Consider the following 17,559-nt stretch of genomic DNA (forward strand, 5'->3'; position numbering starts at 1 on the left):
CTGCTCTGGTCTTTTCTCATTTCTGTGTCCCCCAAAGGTTCTGGAGAGACCCTGGAAATGTCCGAGGCCCCAGAAAGGCCCCTGAGGGAACCCAACAAGAAAGAGGGATAGGGTGGCATAAGGGTCCAGACAGGGTCACAGATGCTCCACACCTGCGTTCTATGAGGGGCACCCACTTGGGTGGAGGTTGCAATGGGAGGTACCTGGTTCCTTGATAGGCCCAGCAGGGGAGGGTTCTGCCACAGCCTGTTAATCCAAAGGAATGTCTCCTGACATGTGGAATTTTAGCAAGGATGCCAAGTAGAGGCTTGGTGGCTCTCCAGAGAGAAGTGCTGGCTTGGGATTGGCTGCTCGGTCCTGACTTCTTCAGAAAGTGCCAGGAGAAAGGCAAAACCATCCTGGGCATCATGATGGGCAGTTTACAAGCTGATGCCTGGGCCATGGACATGTAACTGGTGGGTGGGATCTTCCCGGCTCAACGAAAGGACTAGCCTATGATCTGGGCAGATTATTTAACTTTTCCAACTTTCCTGATGATTATCATAGACGAAGATAATGACATTTTCCTCCCGAGTTCACTATAGATATTCCAAACATCCTCCCTTGTGGAAACTTGGCTCAGAACCTGAGGAGGACTCAGGGGAGCTTGGCCCCCAGCTGCAGCCAACAGACAGTCTTGCCCTCCCCTCTTTCCTAGACTCCTGGGTCTCCCCAGCCCCTTGCCCAGTCTGAGACCCAACCTGTCCTAAAATCCTCCTGGCCAGATACAAAGGCTGTCACCCCCCTTTTAGGGACAAGTCCTCCTTGCCTCAGGAGGCCAGCAGCCCCAGGCTTTTTTTCCCTGAGGAGCTGATTGTTGGAGCTAATTGGCTGGCTCAAAAAGAGGGGGGTAGCATGAGAGGGGGTACAAGTCCTCCAGGGTTTGCTACAAAGGAGGGGGTGGCTCAGGCTTTGTTTCCATGGTAACCACTGGCACAGGCTGGCTCCTGAGGGCGCCAAAAAGGGAAACTTGGCACAGGTTTCAGGCACCTGGCTCTAGTGGAATCCCCTCAGGGCTGAGAAAATGCCCAGGAGCCTGCCTTGGAAGGGATGGGAAGGCACTGTCCCAGGGTGCCTTGGCCTTCCGTTACCCCCCAGGGCCCCCCCACCCAGATCGGGGAGATCCAATCCCTGAATTTAGTCCCAGTCTCAGCGCCAGAGGACAAAGACACTTGGGAAGGGTAAAGCCCTCATGCTTGCAAGATTCCCATCCTGCAAGGTCTGAGAAATGGCAAGGAGGTGACTAAGCATGGGGAGGGACAGATGAGGGAGGTGGAGGAATCCCAGTTGTCACCTTGACAGTGTGACTTCAAGGGCTTTCATTCTTTCTAGACAGCAGGCCCCCCTCTGCAAAGGAGGGCACTCCAGACGCCAGGGCCGGCATCCCAACACAATGGCTTCTGGCTGCCCTTGAGCTCCTCAGGTCTCCTAGGGGCGCACACAGCCTAGGGTCTGGGAGGAAGGACAGGGGCTGGCTTGTTACAGAAAGGGCCTCCAGAAGCTGAGGTGCCAGCTGCCCTAACCCATCCTGGGGCAGAGGCTGGTGATGGAGCTTTCCCAGCCTCCCTCTCCTTCCCTTTGACCAAGAAGAGAGGAGGCATCTGGCTGGGGGAGCTGCGGTGGGCATACAGAGACAGGAGCAGGGCAGAGGCCCGAGGCCCAGGTGGGACCAGGAAAGGCTGAAAGGTCAAGATTAGAAATCCTGACAAGACAAAGTCTGCAGGTGGGGGCGGGCAGAGAAGATGAGATAGAGATAGAGAGAGCGAGAGCGAGAGAGAGCGAGAGAGCACGAGAGAGAGAGAGAGAGAGAGAGAGAGAGAGCGAGAGAGAGAGAGAAAGAAAGAAAGAAAGAAAGAAAGAAAGAAAGAAAGAAAGAAAGAAAGAAAGAAAGAAAGGGAGAGAGAGAAGAGAGGGAGAGAGAGAAGGAAGGGGAGGGAGGAAGGCAGGGGGAGAGAGACAGAAGAGAGGAAGAGAGGAGGGAGGAGGCAGAGCAGGAGGGGCGGAGCCTAGAAGGCAGCCGGGAGGGAGGGAGGGTGGAAGGGGTGCGCAGGGGCGGGGGAGAAGCCTCTGGTGACAATTGCGTCTGGGTCCAAGCAAACATGAGGCAGCTGCCAGCCGGGCTAAGCAGTCTGCCTTGCTGGGGCTACGAAGTGGGGAGACCAGCGACAGTCCCCTTCAGCAGCCAGGATGCAGAGAGGCAAGGTAGGCACTGTGGGGCTGGGGGCTTGTCTGGGCCTGGGGTAGATGGGGACCGGGTTGCTCTGGGCCAGGGAGTCACTGTAGCCTTGGTGCGTCTGTGGCCGATCCCAAACCCTGCTGCCCCTATAAAGAAAGTAAACGTTAGGATATCTTGACTGGAAAGCTGGACTCCCGGAGCCCCGTTTGGATGGAAGAGGCTTTGGGTGTTGGTAAGTAAAGTGGGAGCTTGAGGTCAGCTCCGTGACTGGTCCTGCCCAGTTACATCGTTCCAAGGGCAGGAGCCAGAGCAGGTGACCCTGAGCCTGACCCCACAGTCCTTAGAGTGACCGGAAGCAGGAGCGCAGGGAGAGAGTTATCTTATACTTGGAAGTTGGCAGATGAATTTAGCTTTTAAGTAATCATTCAAAGACCCCTAAAAAAAAGGAAGATAGTTCCCTCTTCATGGGGCTGTTGGAAGTTGGAGAGAAAGGAGGCAAGGAAAATGTTTTGCACAGAGTTCAAGAAATCTTGGTGGGACAAGGGGGAAGGAAGGAGAATTGAACGAGGAAGAATGAAGCTACGTAAAATTAGCACCCCCCCCCCCCCCCCCCCGCGGGCTGAGCTCTAACCTTCAGAAGATCTGGCGTGGTGCCCCACGAGCTACCCACAAGTCCAGGACGGTCTTGCTCTGGAAGAAGCACCAGGGGCGAGGGCCAGCAGAATATTTCAAGTAACAGTGGACAAGGTTGGCTACATGTTTTCTCACACTGAAGAAGTTCAGAAGGAGGCACGAGAGGGTTGGCATGAGCCACTCCCACCCCCTTCGCCCTCAGGGACTCAGGCTCCATCTGTCTCACTGGCTTCTATTCTTGAGGTTACCTTAAGGTCTAACATGGCTGCTAGAGCTCCAGCAACAATGCGGACAGTAAGAAGGAGAGGAAAGGCAGAAGGGCAAAGGGTCTGCATGAAATCAGGGTGTTATGAAGAGAGTAGATATTGGACTGGCAGCCTATAGTCTCTCCTCCCAACAGATGGCTTCTTTCTTCTAGTCATCCATGAGGACAAGCAGCCCAGAGACGGCTTGGGCTGGCTTCAGGAACACTGTCCCAGGGATCTGGAGAATCCTCAGAGCTATGAAGCCCGGGACACCTTAAAAGGTGCTTTCTGGGGCTGGAGAGATGGCTTAGCCATTAAGACGCTTGCTTATGAAGCCTAAGGACCCAGGTTTGATTCCCTGGTACCCAAGTAAGCCAGATGCACAAGGTGGCACATGCATCTGGAGTTCATTTGCTAGAGGCCCTGACGCACCCATTCTTTCTCTGTCTGCCTCTATCTGCCTCTCTCTGTCTCTCTCAAATAAATTTTATATATATATATATATATATATAAAAATTATATATATAGTATATATATATGTATATAATTTTTTAAAGATGCTTTCTCTCCTGTCACAAGTATCCCCAGCAACTTCTAGACAGGCAGGACACGTGCAGAAGCATGTCCCAGGCTCATGTACTCACACACAGGCACTGGTGTGGACACACCATACAGCATGTCAGCATAGGCTCAAAACTGCCCTGTAACTGTGCCTCCCGCAGAGCAGAGCAGTGTGGCCCTTTGTGTCCTCAGGGACAAGGATTCCTATAGTCAGGCTGCACACAACCATGCACACACTAGCTCTGTCCCTCTTGCCTCTCTCTGGTGGCCCTAACTCCTGGAGGTCACCCTGAGACCTTGGCCACCACTCCTCCTGCCAGATGGACAGAGTGAATGGCCTGAGTCCTGCATTGTATCTGGCCCTTCCCTTGGCCACTGTAGCCTTCCTCTGCCCACCATCCATTTCCGGGCCCAATGACTCTCGCTGGCCTTAGGTCCACCCTTGGTCTTCCTGCGTGCAGCCTTGCCAGAGAGGAGAGTAGTCCCTGTACTACACCAAGTAGGGACAATGGTCCGAGCACAACTCCCTGCTATCCCTCATCAGTGGGAAATCAAGAAAGAAAGCTTCCTCTCTAGTGGCAGAAGGGATAACAACCATCTGGGAGCTGTTCCCACTCCCGACAGCACGTGGCTGCTCTCCAGCTCTGCTCCTACCTTCTCCTCGCACTCAGTCCTTCCTTCGCTAGTCCTCACTTGGCCCTGAGGTGGGCACTGCCACCCTCACCTCCCCACCTGCAGCCACTGAGGCTCAGAGCAGGGTCTTGGCTGCAGGACCAGGGCCCCTGGGCTGGAACCCCACAGGCTCTCAGAAGCAGTGACCCACAGTACTGGCAAAACTCGACTGTGGTGGGTGTAGTGCGAGCCTCTCCAGCCAGCCCTCTCAGGACACAAGTGGAAAGAGGGTCTTCATTTGCCATGTTTGCAAAGCCAGTAGCCGAAAGCCTTGGTAGGATGGGGAGAGAAGTGGCTTCAGCCTCCAGGCCACAGCTGGTAGGAGGTCAGGCACCCCAAAGGGCTGACTCTCCCTGCAGACCATTATCCTCTGAGTTATCTCCCTGTGCCCTTTTGCAGTGTGCAAGGTGGTTCTCGGTTTTGCCTCCCACTGTACAGGTGAGGAAACAGGCCAGTCCTAGTGCTGGACTCGAACCTGCTCTGCCCTTCTCTACAGCTGGGGAATAGGGAGAGGAAGGCAGGTGAGCAGGCCATGCCCTTAACCAGGTAGCTGAGCAAGTGCCCTCTCAGCTCCAGGCTGTGTGGGCATGTGGCCTCTTGCAACTCCTGGACCTTCTAGTGAGTGACGCAATCCAGATTCTTCCCAGCCACATCCCCTGAATTAGCCACTTCATCCTTGGCCATTACTTCTCCTTTCTAGGCTGTGGCTCCGGACAGAAGTGTGAAGGAAAGGACCTCATGGTTTCCCTTTCCTTTCCTCTTTCTTTCTCTCTTTCTTTCTTTTTAAAACATATTTTTAAAATTTATTTTCAAGCAGAGAGAGTTAGAAGAAAGACAGAGCAAATGAGCACACCAGGGCCTCTAGCCACTGCAAATGAACCCAGATGCATGTACCACTATGCAGCTGGCTTTACACGTGTACTGGGGAATTGAACTCGGGTCATTAGGCTTTTCTCGCTAGCCCTTTCTTTCTTTTTTAAGGCAGGGTGTTTTGTCACCTAGGTTGGTCTCAAACTCGCCATATAGCCAAGGATTATCTTTTTTAAGGATTTATTTATTTATTTATTTATGAATGACAGACAGACAGAGAAAGAGGCACACACACACACACAGAGAGAGAGAGAGAGAGAGAGAGAGAGAGAGAGAGGATGGGTTCAAACCTGGGTCCTTAGGCTTCACAGGCAAGCGCTTAACCGCTAAGCCATCTCTCCAGCCCCACCAAGGATTATCTTGACCTTCTGGTCATCCTGCCTCTACCTCCTGAGTGCTGGGATTACAGGTGTGTGCCACAACTTCCCGTCTCAGCTAGTGCTGGCAGTGGAACCTAGACTTCTTGCACACTCGGCGAGCTCTCTACTAACAGTTCCATCCCTAACAGGTTCCCTTCTCACAATCTTCCACAAGAGTGGGGAGCAGCTTTGCTGACTCGAGCAGGGATTGGGAGCACCCCCTGCTCCCCAGCCTCCCGGACCTCTCTGGGGTTCTTATGTGCACTTTCAGGGTTCCAGATCTGTGAGAGACAGGGTTGCCTTGACTTCTTTCCAGGGCCAAGAAGGAGAGAAGCCGGTACGTCTGCCTAGATTGGGATGTGAGGGGCGCAGCTGGAGTGACCCTCTGTGCTTTCCTCTCCCCGCTCCCAGCCCAGCTGACTGATGTTGCCTTTGAACAGATGCAACTGTCAGCTGGGATCAACCCACGTCCTAGAATGCCACAGAGCAGCCATGTGACAGGGAAAGAACAAGGGGACCTGCAGGCACCAAGCTTGGAGCAGGGGAGCTGAGCTGAGCAAGGGACCCGTGTCCTGTACCAGCGGGCCTGGCACTCTGACAGAGAAATTCACCAGTAAGGAGCTCCAGTAAACCCCTGCATTATGAGTTGCTTCATTGTCAGGAGTGGGGGAACATGTGTCCTGGATAAGTTGGCAGCCACCAGACATAGGAGCAGCTCAGTTCTGTCCTCTGTACCTAGAGGGCTCTGAGGGATGAAGTCCAGGGACGTATGTGTGCATGTGCATGTCTTCCTGGGTGCGTGTGCATGCTTACACCTGCACGGCCATGTGACTGTCTCAGCTCTGCCTCCCAAGACAAGTTACCTGGCGCACAGCTGTCTACGCCCAGGGGTGGGTGGAGAAATGTGATGCTCAAAGCTTTTCAACTCCTGGGGGCCTGCACGAAAAACACCCACCTCTGCTTCCTGCCATCTGTCTCGTGCGATGGAAATAGAGCAAATGAAAGGTGGGTGCTGGGTGAGCCGTTTACACTGAGGCAGTCATGTGCATGGGGAGGGAGGAGGACCTGCCCGCCTGAGCTACCCAGCGGGCTCAGAGCTGGCCTTATGACAGCTCTCCTGGAACGGGGAGGTTCAGCACCTAGTGCTCCCCCTCCGGGACCCAGAATTTTCTTTTTGTTAATATTTCATAGTTATTTGACAGAGAAAGAGGGAGAGAGAGAGAGAGAGAATGGGCGCACCAGGGCCTCCAGCCACTGCAAACAAACTCCAGATGTGTGCGCCCCCTTGTGCATCTGGCTAACGTGGGTCCTGGAATCAAGCCTGGGTCCTTTGGCTTTGCAGGCAAATGCCTTAACCTCTAAGCCATCCCTCTAGACCTGAGACCCAGAATTTTCTATCTGGTGGGTAAGCATACTAACCCTTAGCTACACATCCTGGGCCCTTCTGAATCAGGTGACACGGTCCTTGGGTAAGGATTTTCCCAGGCATTCTAATGCACTGCTGGGCATGGCCCATTGGACCTTTTGACAGGATGTTCCTGGGCCTTGGGCTGGCCTTGCCCTTGCCCTCTGTGCTGGCAGCCAGCCCCTAACTCAGGGCAGGAGGGGCGAAGTTCAGGGATAATTGCTGCCAGAGGCTTTGTAGCCATCACCTATCTAGCCTTCCCCAGAACTTTGTCAGGCTATACTGTGATCCCCACTTGCATATGAGCAAATTGAGGCTCCAGGTCATCAAATTCTTAGTCCAGGGTCACCTAGTGAGGATGTGAAGGCCAGGGATTCAAGCCACTGGATGGCTGGCTACAGATCTCTTTTCTCAGCTGCAGAAATAATGCCAGCATTTCTCAAAATTATCCCCACTCCCAACAAGTATGGCCTCAGAACCAGCATCCACTACCTTCTTGTGCCTCTTGAGAACCTGTTGACTGCTGTTTTCCACCTAAGATGACTATAAACACCAAAGAGAAATTAATAATGCAGTGTGTGTGTATGCTTCTTTTTTTGCAATAGTGAGGATTGAACCCAGGTCCTCATATTACATCCCTAGGCTCCAGAAACGTGCTTTGCATGTGCATTTATACCTAGGACATACCTCTGGAGAACTAGCTGGATATTTTATTTTATTTTTTTTTTAATTTTTTTTTTTTAGTATTTATTTATTTATTTGAGAGCAACAGACACAGAGAGAAAGACAGATAGAAGGAGAGAGAGAGAATGGGCGTGCCAGGGCTTCCAGCTACTGCAAACGAACTCCAGACATGTGCGCCCCCTTGTGCATCTGGCTAACGTGGGACCTGGGGAACTGAGCCTCGAACCGAGGTCCATAGGCTTCACAGGCGAGCGCTTAACCTCTAAGCCATCTCTCCAGCCCTAGCTGGATATTTTAATACAGGGACTTGAAAGAACCTTCCAGCTATGCACTTCACCCCCACAAGGCTGCCATATGTCTACAGGTTGGTTCTCTGCCAAGGCTAACCTTTGGGGTTCTCTGGAGCCAGGGACTAAGCCAGCTGCCCCAGGATCTCGCCTTAGTTAGACCCCAGTGGTCTAACTCCGTCTTCTTTGCAGATGGACTGTCCCAGGACAGTGTGCCTTTTGTGTCATGGGCAGTGAGTAGAGCAGGTACCCTGCAGACAGTTTGGTTGGCCTTTCAGGGACCTGTGAAGGGACATTAGGGTCACGGGGCATTTGTTCCAGGTGATCTGGTATCTCCCAAGGTGTGGTGAAAACTCTTGGGACAGTATTATCTGTTCCCTAGCCTGGAACACCATCAGAGGAAGAGGAGGCATGGAGGTCGTGATGCTTCTGACGTCTCCATAGGGCCATCTTAACCCCATCACTACAGCAGATCCTAAACATTCAGTACACTGACAGCTGCATCTCGTTCCCCTGCCTCTGCCTAGCCCAGACCTCCTCCTGCTCCTGGATCTGCATGCACGCTCTAGTCAGCCTCTGACTTCATTGTCCTCCATATTGCATGGGGCCACTTTCTAAACCAATTGATCTCTAGCTGGGTCTTAGGTGGGAAAGAGCCACTGGAGACAAGGTATGCTGTGAAGGTGGAATCTGGAAGCTGCCTAAACCATCTCTGACAGGCCTGAGAACCAACCATCTAGAGCAAAGGCTGTCTCAGAGAAACAATGCAAGAGACAAATGTCATTTAAAATATTTTCATCAGTACATTAAAGAGAGCAAAATTTAAAGAGTGAAATTATTTTTTTAAGATTTTACTTTTATTTATTTATTAATTACAGACAAAGACAGGGAGGGAGAGAGAGAGAATGAGAATGGGCGCACCAGGACCTCTAGCCACTGCAAACAAACTCCAGACACATGTTCCCCCTTGGGCATCTGACTAATGTGGGACCTGGAGAATCGAACCGGGGTCCTTAGGCTTTGCAGGCATGTGCCTTAACTGCTAAGCCATCTCTCCAATCCTGAAATTATTTTTAATAACTTTAAGTTGTATGATTTAGCCCAATGCAAATATGATCTTTCCAACATATAATCAATATAAAATTAATTACTAATGTACTATTTTACATTTTAGCAAGCAAATATTTGAAATTCAATGTGTATTTACACAGACATCTCAGTTTGAACTAGTCACCATACAAACTTTCCAGTAGCCACCCACGGCAAGTGACCACCATGTGAGATGACTCAGACTGCTGGGCGGCAGCTGCTAGGCCATGCTTGGCTGGGAGGAGAAACTCAAGTTTTCTAGCTTGTTTGCACTTGCCAGTATGAGTCTGTTTCCCATTATTATAATAAACTTCCTCAGGCAGGCTAATTTACAAAGAAATAAGGTTTAGTTAGCTCACAGTTTAGGAAGTCCAAACAGCATGGCACTCCTTTGGTTATATCACATCATGGCAGAGTATATTTGTACTTGTCTGTAACCTCACTCTCTCTCCTAGTAAATCCACCAGGACTCAACCATGGGCGCTCCACCCTACAGACCTGATCTAACCTAATCGTTTCCCAGAATCCCCTCTTGTCAACACCATAATAGAGTTAAGGTTCTAACTTCATCCCATGAGCATAAGACTTTGGGAATTAACCACTGCATGAATTTGGGGGAACAGTCAAATCTGCCTTGACCATTTTTTCCCAGGAGGTAGGGTCTCACTCTGGTCCAGGCTGACTGTGATTCACTATGTAGTCTCAAGGTGGCATGGAACTCATGGTGACCCTCCCAAGTGCTGGGATCAAAGGTGTACACCACCATGTCCTGCCACTACTTTTTTTTTTTTGCCTTATCTGCCTCGGCCAATGCTATTTGTTTATTTCTTTCTTTAAATTACTTTGCATTTTAAACATTACCGAATTCCTGTCAGAGGGAATTTTTTATCAGTATTATTCTCACCCAGCATATGGCCCTGGAGAAAACAGCAGTGGGACCCCCCCCTCCTTTGTACAGAGAGGGCTGAGACCCCTGGAGCCAGTGACCTCAGGCCACCCCTCATGTAGACACGTGCACCTCTGAATTTGGGGTTGCCCCATGGGACACTAGCACACACCTTGAGGAGTTAGGAGGAGGACTGGGCTTTGAGTGGTCATTTGCGGAACTCTCAAAAGGTTGGTGTGAGCATCAAGATAAGCTTTCCCAGGTCTGGGGAGATTGCTTAGTGTTAAAGCACTTATTACTCGAGTCTGAGTACTTGAGTTTAACCCACAGCTCCCATATAATTCCATTCAGATTCCCCTGCACGTGTGTGTGTGTGTGTGTGTGTGTGTGTGTGTGTGTATCTGTTACGTGCTGTATAATTTTTGTTACCTGTGCAGCTGTGTAGCCATCACCATGATCAAGATATACCACAGTACCATCCTACAAAGGTCCTTCCAGCTGTCCTTTTATAGCCACACCTCCTTCCACCCCCCTTTCATTCCCCTCATCCTTAACCCCTGGCCTTTTAATCTGGCCTCCATTTCTAACATGCTGTCATTTCCAAATGCTATGTAAACAGAATCACACAGCATGTGACCTTTCAGGATTGGGTTTTCATTCGGCCTTATTCCCTGGGGCTCCGTCCAGGTTGTGGTGTGTGTCCCTCAGTCGTTTCTTCTCATGATTTTGAGAATTCCATGGAATGGCTGTGCCATTTTGTTGAATCATTTTGTTTGTTTGTGCCAGTTTGTTTAATCATTCATTTGCTAAAGGGCTTCTGGATGTTTCCAGTTTGGGGCTCTTACAAATAAAGCTGCTACGAACATTCAGGTTTAAGTTTTTATTTGAATGTAAATTCTCATCCACCTGGGATAAACGCCCGAGAGTGCAATTTCCAGGTTGTGTATTAGTTGATGTTCAATTTGCTAAGGACCTGCCAGCCTATTGGCAGAATGGCTAAGGCATCCTACATTGCCAGCGGCCAGGTAAGAGTGGCTTGGGGTTCCCCATCTGTACCTGCATTTACTATTACCACTATTTTTTTTTTTTTAATTTCAGGCACAAAGTGCTACTTATGGTGATTTTCAGTTTGCATTTCCTGGTGGCTGAGGGTGGTGGCCATGTTTCTAGGTGCTTATTTGCCAACTCTGTGTTGTTTTTGGTGACATGTCTCTGCATATTATTGTTCTCACTGGCTGAATGGTTCTCTTACTGTGGAATTTGGGGATGTGGGTCTCTTGGATCCCAGCTCTTGTGACAGGAAGAGCAGTTCACACAGATACACACCCACACACACTCACACACACACACACACAGGGAGAATAGGACAGTTCAAAAGGACCACAGGCTGTGAGGAGGTGGAGCAGGGCTGGCGTGCAAGCACACGGGAGTGACCTAGATAGGAAGGTGCCCCCAGTGCCTGACACCTGAGGGAGGCTTTGAGCATCCGAAGGACAAGTGTCTAGTGCCAAGAGCAGCAGATACCCAAGCAGTGATGTGGAACAAGATTGGCCTGTGAGGAGCAAAGTGAGGCGGGCGCGTGCACGTGACATGAGTTTGATTCAAAATGTGACAGGAAGCCACCAGGGCTCCAAACGGGAGCAGAGGGTGATTAAGTTTTGTTCCAGTGTCCTCACCACCCCAGTGCTCCTTACTCTGTCACCTCCCAGCAAGTGAGGGGGCAACAGGGTTGCCTCCCAGGCAGTGCCTGTGAGCTTGGGCGGCCGGAGGAGGGAGCCTGAGCGGCTATTTAACATTCTTTGGCAGCTCAGTCAGACCCTCTCCCAGACAGACAAGTGTCAAATATTCATGAGGAGGACCTACAGTCACCCTTCCTGCCTCCTGTCTCCCCCATGGTGTGAAAGCCCAGGCCAGGGCCTTGTTCCTCTGTGGATGGACAGACTCTGCTCTCCCTTCTTTCCTCCCCTCTCTTTGGAGCACACTACTACCTCAGGAAAGGAGAATGTCACATGGCTTGTTTCAAGGGATTTATGGGAGCAGGGCATCCCAGCCCCTGAGCCAGGGACAGGAACCTAGCCCAGGTATCTGGACCCCACCCCACCCTGACTCTCCACTAGGAAGAAAAAGACAAGGTAACAGGACATTCATAACCAAGCTCCCCCCAACTTGACTTCTAAGACCCCCTCTAGGGACCTGGCCTTATAAACAACTATGGAAGCTCATGGCCAAGGTTACCTGAACTTTGGAATCAGAAGGCTGCCCTGGAACCAGAGATGTGACCTAATATGTCCCTAAACTTCTCAATGACTTAGTTTCCTTATCTGTAAACTGGAATCATGTGGCCCACCTCATGGAGTGTGCCAAGATGATTTGCAGCTTAGATAGACACGTACTAAAGGGCTTCAGACTGCCCTCTGGAACCCCTCAGCCATTCCAGCACAAAGAACCACTGTTGGATGAAAACCAGGGTACTCTTAGGGTCTCACTCAGGCCAGGCTGGACATGGGGCTGAGGCAGAATCTCCAGGCCTAACCCTAAAGCCTCACAGGACAACCCCTCTCCCCATAGCTGAAGCAGCGTTAAAGTGTGTGTGTGTGTGGGGGGCTCCCAACAGTGGCTCTGAGGCCACCTCAGCTTCTTTCCACCCCACGTGCGGATCTGTCAGCAAGGAATTCATGAAATAATGATGCGCCCGCTGCCAGTCTCACCCCTGCCCCCCCCCCGCCTTGACCAAAATACAGATTTTATTCATTGAGGCCATTTCTCTCCTGAATAAGATCTTTAATAATGAAGAAAGTGCCTCTCTGACCCAACCAGGGCAGGGTACCTATGATGTGTGTGCTTGCACGTGTGCATGGACACGTGTTCATGGGTGCAAGTGTGTGTGTGCACAGTACACGTAGGGAGGTACCTCCCTCCACTCCCCTAGCACCCCTCCCATTGATGCCCCTCACTGCCAGGTGAGCTGGGAAGAAACGTGGGGGTACTGCTGAGGGTGTGCCGGGGTGGTTAACAACTGGGACTTGGCTGAGGAAGCCTGAAACCAGGATAAGATGTTTGGCCATGGCCCTGCCTTAGGAGCCTTTTCACCTAAAGCTGCAAGACGCTGGATGGCTCCACGGGGCCGGGAGCCACTGGCTTCTCCTCCAGATGGAGTCTTCAGAGCGCAGTGGACCGAGCCCTCCACAGCCTGGGAGACACGGTCTCTGTCTCTCCCTGTTCAGGCACTTCCTGCAGGGTTAGCAGAGGCAAGGCGCCTTCTCTGGACTCTTCTGGCCGTCCTGCCACTCTTCTCTTTGTCCCCAAACCTGGCTTTCTGCCCTTCCAGTGGGGCTGGGACTGGCTTGGGCTGCCCTTTCTCTTCTAGTCAAAACCAACCTGGGTCAGTGTCAAGCTTGAGAGCCCAACTGGTACAAGACAGTCTGGGGGATTATGCCTGCCAACCCCACCCAAGGGCACATCTGTCTGCTGGTTATTTAGAACAATCAAATGTTGTTCAGGACTGTTGTGAAAATGTAACACATGTGAAGCTTCACAACCCTACAAAGGTATCCCCGGCCCACCACCCAACGCTGCCTACTGTCCGCATCACTTAGAATGGCTCCCACACAAGTGCTGCTTCCTGCCCCCACAAAGCTGGAGCTCAGGCAACTGCCATTAAAAGAATGGGCCTGGGGTTCCCTGGGGACTAGGACCCACTCATCAGAGCCACCCCTGTTCCACTGCTGCCCAGCAAGAGACAGGCCCAAAGACAGTCAAAACTCTAGAGGAGCAAATAGGGGCCACCCTGCCAGCACTTGGGACTGACGATGCTGGGCAGTTTGGGAGCCAAGACTGAAGGGCCCAAAGAATGGTAAGGAAACACTTCTCCCTGATCTGGGTCTTTTACCACGAATCCAGAATGTCCTTTCCCAACTCACTCAAACTCAAGTCCCATTGTCTTATAATAGCCTCTCCTCTGAGATCCCCCCATGGGGCCCTTTTATAACAGTGTACGTGTGGGTTCCCTCAGCATACCCCTCCTGGGTGGTGGCTCAGCCTTTCTCATCCATGTTTACCTGGGTTCCAGGTGAAAACTCAGGCAGAAAAAAGGCCCCGGGGGAGGGAAGAAACCCACCTCTCTGTGTCCCCTGTGCGAACTAGCTCTGTGTGGACCAAGCTGTCTCTGAAAGCCTAGCCTGTGCTGGGGGGACGGTGTGACAAGTATAGACTCACCTTCAACTTTGCCTCTCTGGAACCCTTCTTTTTCCAGGGCCCATCCCGTGCCAGAGCCTGGGTACAGTGGAAGAAAGTATGGAGGGCTGGCGGGACGATCAGAGCAAGGGACAGCAATAGGTCACAGGGAACAGAACTGAAGTATCCTCCAGCCCGCAAGGAGGACCCTTGTTAAGGTTAGAATTGACCTCGCTAGGATATCTGGGTGTCCCAGGGATGATCTGAAGGTTCCTCTGTTTCTGCTGCAGGAGGTGATGAAGGTGTCAGATGGCAGCTTCCTGGGCGACTCTGGGCGCACACCACTCAGCAAAAAGGAGGGTATCAAGTGGCAGAGGCCGCGGCTCACCCGTCAGGCCTTCATGCGGTGCTGTTTGGTCAAGTGGATCCTATCCAGCACTGCCCCACAGGGCTCAGGTAGGACCTGGGTGGTGGGGGTCAGTTGTGGGGGAGATCTGCTATGGTCTTGTCTTCGTTCTTCTTAAGGCCACAGAGGCTACCCTGGGGCCCAACCCTCATCATAGTGCCTCTCTTCATTCATACCCTCTCCTCACTGAGGGCCTGATCTCCAGGCAGGGCCCACAGTGTATTAGGAACAGAGCTGACACTTGGGTTTTCCTGTGGATGGCTGGAAGACAGAGGCAGGCTATGGCCTACAAAGCCATGCTCTGCTTCACCCAGCACCCATCTGCCAGGTCACTGTGAGCATCTCACACATCCTTCTGAGTCCTCTGTGGAATGGGAATCTGGACCCACCCGTGGCAGTTAAAGACACCCAGCCCCTTCTGAGCCCTGTCCCATGCACCCAGTGGCTGGGGCTATCATTCTAGAGTGTTCTTAGGTGTTCGCAAGATAACTGACAGCGATGTCTGCATCGTGTTTGCTGCCAGCCACATCTGCTATTTGGGGAAATTTGTATGGGAAATAGAAACAGCCTTACACAGTCTTCTCACACAGGCACACACTCATGCCTATGCACACATGGTTGTGTGTTCATAAGTGTACACACTCACCATGCACATGGGCCCACAGCCCCTTCCCAGCATGGCAGGCACAGGTGCATGGCCCCGCGCACCACACACTCATGCCGGGACACAGGCTATAGAATGAGAACCGGCCAGTATGACTTCAAGGAAAAGGCACACATTTGGTCTTGAGGCCTGCATAGTTTGTTTTCTTGGCCTACATACTCTCTAAATGATAATTTCCAAGGAGTTTCAGTCTCTTTGTCTGAACAAAGGGTACAGTGAAGGTCCCAGCCTCCCAAGCCCAAAAGTGGTCATGCTTTGGGGGGCCAGCATGGGCAGCAGGCACAGTGGCTGCCAAGACCCCATCCTCGACCTGCAAACTCCACTCCAGGTTTCTCCCAGCTCTAGTGCAGTCCACAAGTCTAGCCCCTCCATGCTGCTGCCACCCTTCCCACAGAAGAGCTACCGTACATAGACACAGGTGTGGAGGGGCTCTCTTGACCCCTAGTTATACGTTTAATATTTTTATTTATTTATTTGAGAGAGAGAGAGAGAGGTAGATAGAGAAAGAGAGAGCATGGGTGCACCAGAGCCTCTTGCCACTGCAAACAAACTCCAGATACATGCATCTCTTTGTGCACCTGTTTAGACGTGGGTACTGGGGGATTGAACCCTGGCCATGAGGCTTTGCAGGAAGTGCCTTAACTGATGAGTCATCTCTCTAGCCCAACCTCTAGTTATTTTGGGGAGCTAGATCTTAGACAAGGCTGAGTGCATCTTCACAGTGCTGCGTGTTCTATAACAGGGAGAAAACGTTTCCTACTTTCCACTGGGACAGGAACCAAGAGCAGAGGACGCTGTGGCATTCTGGTGTGACCTCTGACTGTGTACAAGGGACTCAGCTCCATCCCAACAGGCTCAGCTTTGTGCCTCCTTAAATCCCAAAGACCCTCCTGGCCTCTGTCCCCGAGTCTTCCTGGTGGCAGTGAGCATCCACTGGGTGCCGGAGCTGAGCACTCCTTTGCCCTTCGTGGGTCCTGCAGATGCCTAGATTGACTGTGCCCCCTGCCTGTCTGCTGGCAATAGTGACCCGAGATGGGGCTAGGGGACCTTTCTGCACACCTGAGACAGCAGCATGTTTAGTGTGGCTGGCCAGGGAGAAGAGCCAGTCGTGGAGCAGGCAAGGTGTGTTCATAGTCACCACGGGAAGGGAAGGGCTACACTTTGGCCCTGCCCAACTCAAGGTGGTTTCTTAGACCTTTCGTGGTCACTCTCTCCAGCACACAGTTGAGGGCAGGGGCAGGAGACCATGAACGGATCCAGCTAGCCTGTGTTTGCCTGGGCAGACATGTTTATCAGAACCCACACCAGACACCGAGAACAGAGAGGAAGGACAGGAAAACAAGATGCTCTTAGGTTGTGTGAAACATGCACTGCAGACCTCGACACTGCTTTTGCTTCAGAGTCCATGTATGCTAGAAAAAACTACATGGCTGATAAGATCCCTGAGGAGTTGGAGCCCAGGGAAGACTCCGACCCAGAGCAGCTTTACCTGCCTGACAGGTGTCTCCATGGGACCCCTCAGGCTGAGGAGCCAAGAACCTGAGGGGTCTTTGTCAGCCCTCTGCCTTGGTCCATACACATACAGCTGTGTGGCCACACTGGAGCCTTTGTGCGCATGTGAAATGCTACTCTGTGTGCAGATGAGTCTCTCGGAAGCCTCCTTGGGCTCTGGGTGCAGAGAACAATGGGTGCGATTCAGGGCAGCTCCATTGCATGCTCTGTGAAGTCTGCCACAGTATCCTGAGCATTGGTGCCTGTGAAAGCTGGGCCACCCAGACACTGTGCCCTTGTTTGGGTGATTTTTCCATTCAGGAGGAACAGGGCCAGGGAGACAGATGTCTGGGATAGCTGAGTGTGGAAGTCGAGACCCAGAGCAGTGTCCCCAAGACTTGGGCAAGTGGAACCTCTGCAAGGAGTGGGCAGGACTCAGGTAGCTTAGGGGATAAAAGCAAAGACTGGTCCAGCTGCAACTGTGTCCTGGGCTGCCCCTGTGAGCTATGGAGTCCCCAAGATGGCGTCAGCATGTGGTGGTAGTGGAGATGACTTCTGAAAGAATAGGCTTGCAGGGTGAGGAGCAGAGTATAAGCAGTTTGGCCTTACCCTACCCAGAAACCCTGTCCTTAAGCACTGAAGCTTGCGGGTCTGTCCTTAATGCCCCAGAACGGGAACTCTGGCCCATTCTGCATCTGTCCCTGGCACCTGTGGCCCTCCCAAGCAGGGTGCCTGCAGGGTGTGTCAGGTGTGGCTGAAGCCATCAACTGGACAGACCTGCTTCTCAAGTCAGCTCCCCCAGTACGGTTGGGAGTTAGGCTTCTTCAGCAGTCTAACTGGAATAGTTCCACCATCACCTGGAGACACCCTGGGGTCCTGACTGCGTGAGTTAAGCAGAAAGACAGTCCTGGGCCTTGGG

At 52.0% G+C, this 17,559-nt stretch overlaps 1 protein-coding gene across 2 annotated transcripts in view; it reads left to right on the forward strand.

The window, feature by feature from the left end:
• Positions 1–2,080: 2,080 nt before the first annotated feature.
• Positions 2,081–17,559, forward strand: part of Kcnip3 (potassium voltage-gated channel interacting protein 3) — a 97,088-nt gene continuing 81,609 nt past the window's right edge. Inside the window, exons 1-2 of one of the 2 annotated variants that reach the window (XM_012952494.2) lie at positions 2,081–2,241; positions 14,370–14,535. In XM_012952494.2, coding sequence (XP_012807948.2) covers positions 2,139–2,241; positions 14,370–14,535 — 269 coding nt within the window. In that variant the 5' untranslated portion in view covers positions 2,081–2,138. The remainder of the gene's footprint in view (positions 2,242–14,369; positions 14,536–17,559) is intronic. The other variant, XM_004651746.3, reaches the window with a different exon arrangement.

The sequence above is a fragment of the Jaculus jaculus genome, chromosome 4 (assembly GCF_020740685.1).
Source record: "Jaculus jaculus isolate mJacJac1 chromosome 4, mJacJac1.mat.Y.cur, whole genome shotgun sequence".
In the NCBI taxonomy this organism is placed as follows: Eukaryota; Metazoa; Chordata; class Mammalia; order Rodentia; family Dipodidae; genus Jaculus; species Jaculus jaculus.